This window comes from Catharus ustulatus, chromosome 1 (assembly GCF_009819885.2).
Source record: "Catharus ustulatus isolate bCatUst1 chromosome 1, bCatUst1.pri.v2, whole genome shotgun sequence".
NCBI lineage: Eukaryota > Metazoa > Chordata > Aves > Passeriformes > Turdidae > Catharus > Catharus ustulatus.
In genome coordinates, this window is record NC_046221.1 from 125860127 (window position 1) to 125873969 (window position 13843).

Sequence of the window (13843 nt, forward strand, 5' to 3'; positions counted from 1 at the left end):
GTGTTTGCTAGCCAAGCACAGATATAGTGCTTTAGATGACAAATACTGCTGTTCAGTGAAACTCACGCTCTCTTTTAGCTTAATTTTCAGCTGGTTCTAAAGTTAATCTGGCTAACTCCAGATCAGGGCTCCTGGGCACTGTGCTCTGGTACAATTAAAATCCTGTGAAGAGGTAGAATGGTTGCAAGGACATCTAAAGGAGCTAAAATTCAAGGAAAGGAAAGTGCTGTAAAGTGTTTTACTGATGTAAGAAAAATGAGTCTAGATTAACCTTGAATAAATTTGAATCATAAATTATCAAGTGGCTACTTCTTGTCTGTCACCAACATCAAGGAGAAAAATCAGTTTTAAGCTCAGTTTTTCAACATTTTTTGAAAGAGTTTGAGGTATATCACCTGTTGTCTGAAAGAGCAAGTGGCAGGGCAGTGACCTAAAAGAGTCCTCCTCCTTTGCACTTTCTTAGGAAACAATGTGGTATATGCTGTTAAAAGCTTCATATCAAATACAAGATTTGGGTGCTGTATTTTTGCTGAATTACTAAAATCTCAGAACCATTTAGTTAGTAAGAGTATTAGGAGTGTGAATTATCTGTAGAGTCTTTATAAAAACTTTACACTGAATGCATTTCAGTGACTCTGTGATCTGCTGCATTGGGTTTACACTCCTTGGCCATTTAGTCTGGAGTTTAGTATGTTTACCAGAAGAGAAGAACTGTGTGTTTTGGTCACAGAACAGTTGAGGTTTCAAGGGACTTTTTGGGATGATCTTGTCTAGTACCCTCCTCAAGCAGGCTCATCTAGAGCAGGTCTTCCAGAACCATGACCAGTTGGGTTTTGAAAATGGTCCTATCTTTAAGAGCTGTTTCTGCATTATCAAATAGCTAATAAATGCAAAATACATGAGGGAGAACAGTTACAATAGTTCTGACAGTGTCAGCATCAGTCTGTGTGCAAAGCAGATTATCTAAACTGCAAAGGTTTTGGAAAACATGCTGAAGTTTCTAAACAATTTCTTATTTTAAAATATTTTTCAGGTGATGAGCTTCCCATAAGTGTTCGAATCTCTCATGATAAACAGGACAAGCTCCATAGCTGCTTGGAGCATCTTTTTGGTCAAGTATGAGATTATTTTTCTTGGATTTGACACTAATGTCTGTGCTTGAGCTAAGATGTCTGTAGAAAATACTTCTTTTTAATTTTGCTTCCCACTGTTTACTGGGATGGTATGTATTTACTCATTTCCCCTCAGTTTTCTGTAAATAATCCAAAACTGCAAATTAAACAGGTCCTTAAATTTAGTCTAACCTTCTCTAGTTTGTTACTTTAACTAGAGCCATTAGGATCCAAAGTTGCTCATCAGTAGTCCACATTTCTTACAGAAAGAATTTCTAATGGTTGCTATAAAAAAATATCCTTCTCACAGAACCTTGATCCCAACAGGTAGATTCCATTGCCAATCTTTTGAAAGGACCAGCTGTGATGAGGGCCTTTGAGCAGACAAAATACTTTACACCTGGACGAGGCCTCCAAGGTAATGTTTAATTCTAGCTATGAGAATGAAAAAGCAGCTTGAAGGGTACCTGGAAATGGCTGTTCACTCCTTGAGCTGGTGTTAAAGAACTGATTTTGCTTAATCGTGGTATATTCTGCAATAACTGATTGTTGAAGTTCATGTTAAATAGATCTTACTTCTTAGTGGAAAACTTGCTCCTTACATTTTATTACATAATGTAGGAAAAAAATTCAAAGTTAACTCAATTGTACACTCTGAACTGATTTCATATTGCTGAGGTTTTTGAAGCAAGAAGCAGGTTTTTTATATTGCAGGTGTTTTTAATACATTTTTGTTACAACTACTGAACCCATTCCTGATCTATTTTATTACTAATGCCAGATTTTTATTTTTTTGTAGTTATATTATGTTTGAAGTTGCTTTATAAATAATCTGTGATTTATAGTCACAGCAATATTTATGCCAAATATATACTTATGTAAGTATTACTGATTGCTTAAAAAGAAATACCCTGTGTGTAAATTGAGACCCTCTACTACCACTTTTGTGGTTGCTTAAGTCTAAGGGTATAAATAACCATCTAGTGGTAATCATAAGTGATGAAAAATAGAAAGGACTTCTTTCAGTAGACTTGAGTTTAAAAAAAAGAGAGAAGTTGAATGGGAAACTGAATGCTTTATTAATATCAATAGTAAGATGTATTGACCCTACACGTGTCTTTTAGCAAAGAATACTGGTTTTAGGTGGCCAGAGGGTGTTTTTTGTCCCAATTATGAGGTTTTACAAAGCCTGAATTACTACCTGCTAAATGACTTTGCATGAAAGAGCACATAACTTCCTTTTTGCTTTTTTTTTTGGTGGGTTTTTTGTTTGTTTGTTTTTTAGTAAATAATTTTGGTTTAAATTTAATTTTCTGATTGAAAATATTATGCCTCTAAGAGTTCCAGGTTCCCAGTTACTATGCACCTTCTGTGTTATGTACCTGCTTCAGGAAGAATCATATTTGGGGATGCTGCTCACTCTCTCCTTAGACTTTAGCAGGGAGCTTAGACGGCTGTTGGACTTGTCAATGTAGCTTTTACTAGAGTTAAATAAGTTGCCAACTCCTTGAGCAGTGAAAACATTTAGGAAAAAACAGTGTCTTACTGTGACTTTCTCAGGAGAAAAGCATCAAAATACTATTTTTGTCCTTGCTTAGAGTTTCAGCAAGAAATGGAACCAAAGCTCAGCTGTCCAAAGAGGCTACGGCTCCACATCAAGCAAGACCCTTGGAACCTCCCCAGCAGTGTCCGGAGCCTTGCCCAGAATATCAGGAAATTTGTTGAAGGTTAGTAAGAACAACATGATCATAAATAAGCACTTCACTAATGATACAGAGGGAGGGGAAGGGGAGAGATAGAACTGCGTCCTGCTGCTTCTAGGCAGGATTTGGGGAGCACATTGTAGTCTAGAGATAGGTTGTACTCTTAATAACAGGGTTAGTGGAGTTTATCTCAGCTGGCTTGTAGTTACCCTGTTGGCTTTAGATGCTGAAGAAAAAATAGTCTCCTGAAGAGAAAATAGTCTTCTGACATGTGAAAACAAAGGAACCATATGTTAGATGTGGTAGGTTTTTCAGTTGCTACTGAAGTTCAGTGGGCTTGACTGATTTGTCACAGAACTTCATGGGACTGATACACCGAAGTCAGGCTTTTATTGAAATAAAACTATTTTTTTCTCACCGTCTTAACTGGAAAGATGAAGACTCTGCAGCTTTTGTCCTGTACTGCGGTCTTCTCTGTGCTTTTCTGGAGTCATTATCTCTCCTTCTGCTATAAAGCCAAAGTTTTCATTTAATCTATCCCAAATGATGCTATCACTCCTCCTCCTCTGCCTCCCTTCCACCACATAGAAGTTACCAAGTACTCTGCTCCTCTTCACCACCAACTGACAGTGTGCACTGAGGTTTCAGGCTTTCTTCCCTGTCTTCCTAAGAAAGTAACTGGTCTTTTCCCTTCACAATATCTTGCCTGTAATTCCTGCTATATTTCCTGTGCTGCTTGATAAAGAAACAGAAATAAAGAGTAAGGTTAGTTTTATAAAAATGCTTGTGCTAGGATTCTATGTGGGAGCAAAAGCTTAGGACTAGCTTTAAATTATTTTTGTGTGTGTGTTTAGCTTCTTCTGTTTGTGGGCTGGTTGCTACAGTGTCCCTTAAAGAAACTGTTAAATATCAGACCAATGGGAAAGAACTTTGTGATAAGTTTTGTTATTATAAACTTTCAAAAACTAACCAGCCAAACTAAACAAACTCTTCCCTCTCTGACTTGGCATTTCTGATTTGAGATACATCATATTTTCAGACCCTGGGTTAGAAAATTATAAAAACAACTACATAAATGTCTCCTTTTTGAAGTCAGTCACAGTGGGTTGACTCTTCAATGCTAAGAATAATCCTTTTAGTTTAATGGTGGCTATCACTGAGTGAAAAATTAATAAGTACTTTTGAATCCCTTCTTCAGCTTAAACTAAATTATTTTCAAGTATTAAACAGGGTTCCTTTCAAGGTCAAGGAGGAATGGAAATGTGTCATGAACATGTAAGGACTCTTCCTTACCCCCTTTGAGAAGCTAAGTTCACCAGACCATTTTCACATGACTTGTTTGCCCATGAATAGAATTAGTGGACCTAACCCATTTTAATGTTGGTCATATGTCCTCAATACTGAGATGACATTATTCAAAATTTTGTGGGAGAGTTCATCAAAGTCCAAATGACTTGCTGGCTCTTTGTAATATAAAAATTATTTTTTACTACACTCAACTCAGTACTGAGACACAACCAGCAGCTGGATTTAACTGAAATCAGATGAACAAGAAGCAGGTTTAATAATGTTTTTAACAACAAAATTTTCCCTTTGTATCTTCATTTCTTGATTTCTTCCTTCCTGTCTTGCCATCATCCATTGTGTTCACAGCTGCTCTGGGTACCTGGGTACCACCAGTACTGCCCTGAGCTATTTATGGCTGAAAACCTAACACATGGTACAGAGAGTCATCACCCTATTTCTCCTCTTATTCGCCTGATTTAGAAAAAATCCCCAAAAGGTGTCACCTAATATGACTGTTTAGTTGGGCTTATGAGAACGAGTTGAACAATATCCTGGGATTTTAGAAGAATCTTCCTGTTTGTTTTTGAGTAAAAGGCACTATTTCAGTAATTGAGGAAAGCAGATACATTTTTCTCTTCTAAGAGGAAGTAGTCAAAGGAGACCATGGATACAACTTCACTCACTGTGGGCAAAAAAATGTAATTAAAACCTCCAGTTCTTGTAAATATACTTAACCATTATTGCTCAATGCTAAAGTAAGGATGAATAAAATAAATTAATCTTATTGAAAACTGTGTCATTTTTCTTTTTATAAAAGTATCACAGGATATTGTAATTTTTTATTCATTGTTCTGTTGTGTTGCAGAATCTATTAAATTAAATTGATTAATGCATAAAAGGAGACATGGGAGCCTCACAAAGATGCAATGTTTTAAATCCTAGATACTAAGGTTCCTATTATTTACTTTGTTTAATAAATATGATGAAATGAGAAAACTCAGAATGCCTTGAGGATGATTGCTCTGGTCTATCAGTTTTCTGTTTATTAGTGTTAGAATTGGGAGAACTATTTAAAAAATCCATGTAGGTTTACACAGATTAAATAAAAAAAAGAAAGAAAACAGAAAAAATACAACCAAACCTTCCTTGACAGTAACATTAAAATGTAGCTGGAGATTGCTTTGTCTCATTTCATTTGCCTTATCATATCATTAGAGAAGAAAAAATTTCAATGGTTACAGTGAAAGACCAGCCTAGAAGGCAAATCTATTTGTTAGCATTGAAGAGTTCTCTGAAGAAATATGCAGATTCTAGGAGGATTTATCTGGAGTTAAGTAACTAAAGAAAAGAATTGAAGTTATTTCTTGGATTGACTGGGCATAATAAACTGTTAAACCAGTAAAGCTAACGATAAGTTGCTGGCACAGGCAGATCTTTGATTTTGGTGGAGAGGGCAACAGTCAGGGCAGGAACTGGACAGCCACCAAATAGAGGAAGAATAATGCAGGTAAATGATTGTAAGTCTGTGTGAGATATGTAACACCAGAAAGGGAAAGCACAGGAGGAAAAGACTGGAGTAGGAACCAGAAAAATGAACAAGATGGATGGAAAGAAAAGGACTCAAAAGCAGAAGGATGTAAACAAAATAAAGAGAAGAAAACATTTCTGTAATTGCAGAAAATGTAGGTAAGATTTTTGATCAAAAGAAGAGGTGTTCTGGAGCAAGCCAGATTTCTAACCAGCTAGTCCTGTAACTATATGAGAAAGTGCAGTTGTTTTTCTAGCACCATAAAAAAAGTATGTCAATTCAAATCATAAACCATGTGTGCAAATTCTGTCTTTTTGAAATATTTTCGGGTGTGAAAAACAAAATAAAACTAAAATCTAGCCTTTCCTGGCAAAGATCAGAATAGCAGAATAATGTGGGGTTTTTTCAATAAAGCACAAAAGGATATTTGAAAGTAAAAGAAACTTGAAGGCATCTTGCATTACAAATCAGAATCTAAGAGAAACTTCTAGGGAGTTATTCTTTTCCATACAACATATATCAAGAAGGAGAGTGAGAGATTCCACAGGTACTTGTTGAAAAGCACATGATTGTCATCCAAGGTTCATTCTAACCCCAGGTAAGCAGACAAATAATCTAAAAAATAGTCTTTTGCCTGTGGGTATATTTTGAAGCACAGAAAACTTATAGCAATGATAAAAGAGAGTTGCAGTGTCCTGTGATTTCCCCATAAGCAGGAAATCATTATTTATAGATGCCTCAAATTCTTTTGAATTCAGAGATCCAACAAATCTTATCTAAAACAAGCTGCAAGTAATACCCTTGGTGTCTCTAAGTTACTCAGATAAAAGCTGTATTTCCCAACACTCTATTTTCAGTTACTAAGTTATGTTCAGTCTCCAAGATGCCAGGTTATTAATCTCTGTAAGGTGTAGTGTTTTCTTTTTCAAAAGACACAAGGCTAAGGCAAAGACCTAGAACCAGGAATTTTCAGGAATAACTAGTAATTTTTAACGACTACGTGTTTGTATTTGAGATACCGTGGCAGTAAAAGTGTAGAGGGAAACACATTTCCAAATTATCTTATTGTCCACGTAGACAATTTCAGGCTTTTTTGTGCACTGAACAGGGCTTTGAATAGGACTGCAGAGAAACCTAGGTATGTAAAAGAAGGTTTGGAAAGATTTGGAAGCATGAGAAGTAGTGTTGTGTTCCTACTAGTAGTACAACTGTAGGACAACTGATGTGCTGAAAATTTTGCACTCTCTAAGGTTATGGCCGATTTTGACCTTCCTGTTTCTTGCAGCACTGGTTAACACGTTTAAATTTGTGCTCTGGTACATAAAGATATTTTTGGGTATGAACAAAAGAGTACAAGAGAAGGAGAAGAAAAAATTAAGCTAATGTGGGCATTAATGAGAACTGGTCTTGTTTTTCAAAGTGTTGGGACTGGAACTCTTCATGCATGGACTTGCTCTGGACAGATGTTACACATGTGCTCTGAGATAGCAGCTGCCTTTTCATGTGTTTCTCAGTGATGGTGCTTTTGATTATTATCAGTTTTTATCAAGCCATATGCACAATTAGGTGGAGTTGAGACTCATTACTGTTTTGTAGGTATGAATCAGCATTGCCTAGATAGAAGTTGGAGTTAAGCTGATATGAAATGAGAAACTAAATGCAATATTATGTCGATGTAAACACTTTTTAACTATTACCTCAAAATATTTTTTTCTTTTTCTTTAAGAGGTGAAGGCACGAATACTCTTGGCACTTCTAGAATATACAGGTAACTCTGCTTGTTTTGGGAGGGGGGAAGTGAATGTGGATGGTTTGAGATGATTTTTGCTTGTATAAACTATATAAACTTACAGAAATAGTTTGTTTACATTAAGGGGGGAAATCTCAGATATGGTAAAACATGATAATCAGCAACTTCATCCCTCTGTTTAGAGTAAGGATTCCTGAAGAACATGATTTCAGATATTTTTTAACAAACACTGCACATTCTTTTTTTTTTTTTTTTTTCATTTAATGCAAAATACCTTATCTGGTCATTTGCTCTAGATCTTGGCAGATAAAATAAGTACTGAGCACTCAGCTTTTGCACGGTGCCTCGGTCGTCTTTCTTCCTTGGGCGTTTTCTTCTTTGCTGTTTTTCTTTTCATTCCCATCTGTTTCCAGATTTATATTGCTATTTTAACCCATGCCTTTCCTTTTATCTCTTTGTAGACAATATTTAAATTCCTCCTTTCTGGAAGGACTCTGATTATTCTCTATATACATACATAGAGCATGCAGCTTAAAATACACAAAATAGGTAGGGATGTGTGTTTGCAAAATTAATACCACTGAATTGGTGTTTAAAAAATATCTATGGTCCAAGTTTCCCTACAGTTTGTAGGGGCCTATAGATTCAAGTGGGCAGTCCAATTTAGCTGTAAAAGCTCATTATTTTGACCATCTTACAGCACTGCATGAGTACATTATTTAAGTATCTTTGTCATGACACAAAAGAACAATTTAATAAAGGGAATTATAATCTTTCTTTGTTGTCAGATTTCTTCAAAATATTAGAAAATATTTTAGTAATTCCTCATTTATCCTAAAATCAGAAACAAGTTGGGAAAATGTCCTAGACTTGATTTTTTTAAAAGAAGTTTTCCCTATTTATGTTGTTTTGTAAGCTGGTAAACTCTCTAGTTTATTTTGTATAAAAATATTTTTGTAAAAGGACCCCAAAGTGCTCTTCTATTCAGTATCTAATGTTCAAGTAGTGTTAAATGAGATTTAGAAATGTGTTTGAGACACAGGAGGGCTGCTTCAGAAGCAGGAAATGCAGAGGAAGCCAGCTGTTGTTAGAGAGAAAGAGATGAAATTCAGCAAAGTAAAGAAACAATGTGTGTTGGGCTCAAATCCTTGGCTCAAATTCATATTACAATCCACTGCTGTAATATGAATAGTTTTTGACCATGGAGAAGCCAGTGGGATTTTTGGAGCTGTATGTAGTTTTTAAATATGAAAATTCTCTCTCTTCTGGATTTACACAACTTGAGAGAGACAGAGAGATTGATTTGAACAATAAAGAAAGAAAAAAAAAAAAGGTATTGAGTCACAGTGCATAAACAGTAGTGATTTGACTGTTTATGGAAAATATTCCCAAGGTTCTGAGAAACTGTCAAATAGAATGGAAATGATAGCAAAGGAGTTCACTATTATCAATAGCTGAGGAAAAAACTGAGGAAGATCTCAGAAGAAAATAGACAGAATGAGGTTACTTTGAGAAATAGTTGGAGTCCAAAAAAGCACATTTTTAAATTTGGTAGTAATTCTGTGAGTACCGAATAATTTCTGCTGACTTATCCAGTCATCAAAATTCTTGTCAGCACTATAGAAAAGTAGGAAAAGGACCTAAGCTTCTTGGAGGCAGAGCAATCTAGTAGCAGACAAATATTTTAGGCTTCAGAAAGACCTCTGTATCACCTGGTCTGCTTCTCTTGCTCTGAGAAAGATTAAGTCTACCTGCACCATTGTGATTGATGTTTGCCTAACGGCTTATAATGATAAAATTACTTAAAGACCTTCAGAAAAGAGGACAAGAAAGAAGTGCTGAATATTTATCATCACAGTTTTGTTCTTTATTGAGAATATGTTTCCCTTTCTAATTCTTTTGACCTTTAGCTAATCTAATACATGTGCCTTCAGAATTAATTGGTAGGTTAGCTAGTCCCTAATTTAAATCAGCTGCTAATGTTCCATAGCTATCTACCTACAGACCTATTCTGGACTTTGCTGGCACCATAAATATCACCCTGGATATGTGATGCTGCTCTGTACTTATTTTATAGATTCACCTTCATATAAATTTTATTTGGATAGATTGTGTTCTGATAGCAATGTTGTGCTTTCCAGTCTTCAACTGCCCTCCCCAGCTGGTAGTTGAGGAGTTGACCAGATGATGCAGTCATGTTAAGAGCTTCTGACTGTCCTTGTTTTCTGATGGAAAGTAAATGTTCGTGGGCTCAGCTTGCTCTCACATTGCAGCTGAGAACTGACTTGCCTATGTTGTTCTGTGACATTAAAAGTACATAGAATTCATGGCATGTACATTAAAATCTGTGAGAGAAACATACTTTGTTCATGAAGAAATACTTTAAATTCCAGATTTTAAATACACTCGTGCAATTTTAGGATTAGAAAATAATATTTTAATGAGGAAAAAGGCAATTTGGGTCATGGAATACTATTAACTAGAGATAAAATCAGGCTGTAAACTGGTAATTTGCTTGACATTAAAATGTTTTTTTGACAAATAAAAAGAATTCCAGTCTAGTTTCTTTGCTGTTAACTAATCTCCTGCTTAATTTTGCTTTTCCTCTTTTCCTTTTACCCCGCACAGACAGCGAGATACAACTGAGGCGAGACATGGTCTTCTGTCAGAGCCTGGTGGCCACAGTCTGCGCGTTTTCAGAGCAGCTGATGGTGGCCTTAAATCAGATGTTTGACAACAACAAAGAATATGAAATGGAGACCCTGGAGGCCAGCAGGAGGTGGCTGGAACAGATAGCCAGTGCAGGTCTTCTCCTTCATTTCCAGTCCCTGCTCTCTCCAAACCTGGTAAGACTCATGGCATGCTTGGTCAGAGCCCCTTTTAATTCCCTGAACCAGGGACATTGTTAAATAGTCTCAGATGTCAATCTTATTTTCTGTGTCCTTTGTGCTTATCTTATAGGTATTTTCCAAATATCTGTGATTCAAATAATTGCAGATTTGGGGAACACTTGGTTATGATATGGGAAATAATTTTTCCACCAAGACAGTGTTATGTTTGCTTTGGGTTAGCAGATAGTGAGTTTACCCTTGACTCTCCATTGCTGTTGTAGCTCTTCCCTGGGAATGAATGTAGTACAGTAATTTCACGAGTATAAGGTGCACCCTTTTGACTAAAATTTTGATCAAAACCTGGAAGTCCGCCTTATAATTTGGTGCGCCTTATATATGGACAAAGTTGGGAAATTTGCCAACCCAGAAGTGCAAGCAGCGAGCTGAGCCGCGGTGGGGGCGGCCCCGCGAGAGCCGTGCCAGCTGGTGCCAGAGGCGGGCGGGAGTGCCAGGGCCCGCGGCAGGGGGTGGGCGCCTGGGGCTGCGTTTAAAAGCTATGCCGATCCATGAAAAATGTTCGCAAATTAAGCACCTGCCAGTAAACCCCGCGATTGTGCGATTCCGTTACTAACTCGTTACTTTGTTGCACGTGGATCCTCGCTGCAAAAAAAAAGTGCGCCTTATATTCCGGTGCGCCTTATACTCGTGAAATTACTGTATTGGGTGATAAGCAGAACTTCATTTTGCAATAAGTAATAATGCAAGATAAAAAAAATACCTAATTTAGGTAATTTTATCACCTTTCCCCCTAAAAAAACTATAGGTGTATAGTAGTTGAAGGAGTAAACACGCTGGTCTGTTTTGCTCCTGTCACGTGGAAAATCATTGTAGCCTGTCAGAGTAATTGGAAATCGGCTGTTTCTTCACAAGGCTTGGCAAAGAGCCATGGCTTAAGAAGCAATTAAAAATGGGACATGGCTTTGTAGTCCCTTAATCCTCAGTTATCCAAAGTGCTTCTTTAGCTATTTAAGATGCTTCTCACACTAGTCTGATTCCTGCTAACCAGAGAAACTGTGAAACAGTCTGCATAGCCTGCTCCGTGACAGTCTTTTCTACCTCTGGAGTTGCTCACTGAAAATAAAATTCCATGTAAATAGCAGATGATATTCTTAGTATCAATTATGTTCTTCCCTCTCCTTGTCTGTCTTGGCAGCAAATTGCTGACAAGTTGACATAAGAAACTTTAGAGGCAGAAGAAACCAATACAAATAAAGGTACAGTAATTTCACGACTATAAGGCGCACCCTTTTGACTAAAATCTCCCCCCAAAACCGGAAGTGCGCCTTATAGTCCGGTGCGCCTTATCTGATCTACAAAGTTGCAACATTTGCCACCCCGGAAGTGAGAGCCCGTCGGCATCGGGGCCGCCCCCGCGCGGGCCGTCCCGCCGGCATCGGGGCCGCCCCCGCGCGGGGCGGACCCGCCGGTATCGGGGCCGCCCCCGCCGGCATCGGGGCCGCCCCCGCGCGGGGCGGACCCGCCGGTATCGGGGCCGCCCCCGCCGGCATCGGGGCCGCCCCCGCGCGGGGCGGACCCGCCGGTATCGGGGCCGCCCCCGCCGGCATCGGGGCCGCCCCCGCGCGGGGCGGACCCGCCGGTATCGGGGCCGCCCCCGCCGGCATCGGGGCCGCCCCCGCGCGGGGCGGACCCGCCGGTATCGGGGCCGCCCCCGCCGGCATCGGGGCCGCCCCCGCGCGGGGCGGACCCGCCGGTATCGGGGCCTCCCCGCCGGCTTCGGGGCCGCCCCCGCGCGGGGCGGACCCGCCGGCTTCGGGGCCGCCCCTGCGCGGGGCGGACCCGCCGGTATCGGGGCCTCCCCGCCGGCTTCGGGGCCGCCCCCGCGCGGGGCGGACCCGCCGGTATCGGGGCCGCCCCCGCCGGCATCGGGGCCGCCCCCGCGCGGGGCGGACCCGCCGGTATCGGGGCCGCCCCCGCCGGCATCGGGGCCGCCCCCGCGCGGGGCGGACCCGCCGGTATCGGGGCCGCCCCCGCCGGCATCGGGGCCGCCCCCGCGCGGGGCGGACCCGCCGGTATCGGGGCCGCCCCCGCCGGCTTCGGGGCCGCCCCCGCGCGGGGCGGACCCGCCGGTATCGGGGCCGCCCCCGCCGGCATCGGGGCCGCCCCCGCGCGGGGCGGACCCGCCGGTATCGGGGCCGCCCCCGCCGGCATCGGGGCCGCCCCCGCGCGGGGCGGACCCGCCGGTATCGGGGCCGCCCCCGCCGGCATCGGGGCCGCCCCCGCGCGGGGCGGACCCGCCGGCTTCGGGGCCGCCCCTGCGCGGGGCGGACCCGCCGGTATCGGGGCCTCCCCGCCCCGCGCGGGGGCGGCCCCGCGCGGGGCGGACCCGCCGATATCGGGGCCTCCCCGCCGGCTTCGGGGCCGCCCCCGCGCGGGGCGGACCCGCCGGCTTCGGGGCCACCCCCGCGCGGGGCCGGCCCGCCGACATTGGGACGGCTCCCTTGCGGGGGGTGTTAAAGCCGCAGGGATCGGATCGGCTGCTGCGCGGGCGGGGCGAAAGCCCCCGGAATCACGGCGGTCGCCGCGCGGGGGGGGCGAAAGCCCCCGGAAACACGGCGGCCGCCGCGCGGGGGGGGGCGAAAGCCCCCGGAAACACGGCGGCCGCCGCGCGGGGGGGGCGAAAGCCCCCGGAATCACGGCGGTCGCCGCGCGGGGGGGGCGAAAGCCCCCGGAATCACGGCGGCCGCCGCGCGGGGGGGGCGAAAGCCCCCGGAATCACGGCGGCCGCCGCGCGGGGTGGGCGAAAGCCCCCGGAATCACGGCGGCCGCCGCGCGGGGTGGGCGAAAGCCCCCGGAAACACGGCGGCCGCCGCGCGGGGTGGGCGAAAGCCCCCGGAAACACGGCGGCCGCCGCGCGGGGGGGGGTGAAAGCCCCCGGAATCACGGCGGTCGCCGCGCGGGTGGGGCGAAAACCCCCAGAAGCACGGCGGCCGCCATGCGGAGAGGGGGAAAACCGCCAGAATCGGAGCGGCTGCCACGCGGGGAGGGGGCAAGCAGCTGGAATCGGGGCAGCGGCGGCACGGGGCAAGCCTGCCGGCATTGGGTCACCCGGAGCGCCAGGGAACTCCCGGAACAGCGGGGCCCTGGGGATGCTGCACGGAGCGGCGGTGGGCATAGCCCGGCCCTGCCGGGTACAGGCAGGCCCGGGAGCCAATGGCTGCCGGATTGAGGCGGGGCCTCGGCCAGCAAGCGTGCGGGAGGAGCTGGGGGCGGAGCCTCGCTGCAAAAAAAAAACCCGGTGTGCCTTATAGACCGGTGCGCCTTATCTGATCTACAAAGTTGCAAAATGTGCCGGCTCCCGGGGGGTGCGCCTTATAGTCCGGTGCGCCTTATGGTCGTGAAATTACTGTATTCCTAAATCACAGTCATAAAATCTTAGTCTATGCTGTTGCTGGAGAGCGCTGACTCAAGCCAGTGTGACCAGCTACCTCACATGGGTTTGCATGGGTATGTGCAGCTTGAAAATCTGCAGATAAAATCACGGCCTCAGAGGCTCTTTATCCACATGAGGAGCATGTGAAGAAGGCACAGTCTGGGAAGCTTGGACTCATGTT

At 43.6% G+C, this 13843-nt stretch overlaps 1 protein-coding gene across 1 annotated transcript in view; it reads left to right on the forward strand.

The window, feature by feature from the left end:
* PREX2 (phosphatidylinositol-3,4,5-trisphosphate dependent Rac exchange factor 2) overlaps positions 1-13843 on the forward strand; it is a 173962-nt gene that overhangs the window by 110991 nt on the left and 49128 nt on the right. The window contains exons 28-32 of the mRNA XM_033054999.2: positions 1034-1116; positions 1440-1530; positions 2711-2839; positions 7357-7398; positions 10009-10226. Of these exons, the coding sequence (XP_032910890.1) occupies positions 1034-1116; positions 1440-1530; positions 2711-2839; positions 7357-7398; positions 10009-10226 (563 nt within the window). The remainder of the gene's footprint in view (positions 1-1033; positions 1117-1439; positions 1531-2710; positions 2840-7356; positions 7399-10008; positions 10227-13843) is intronic.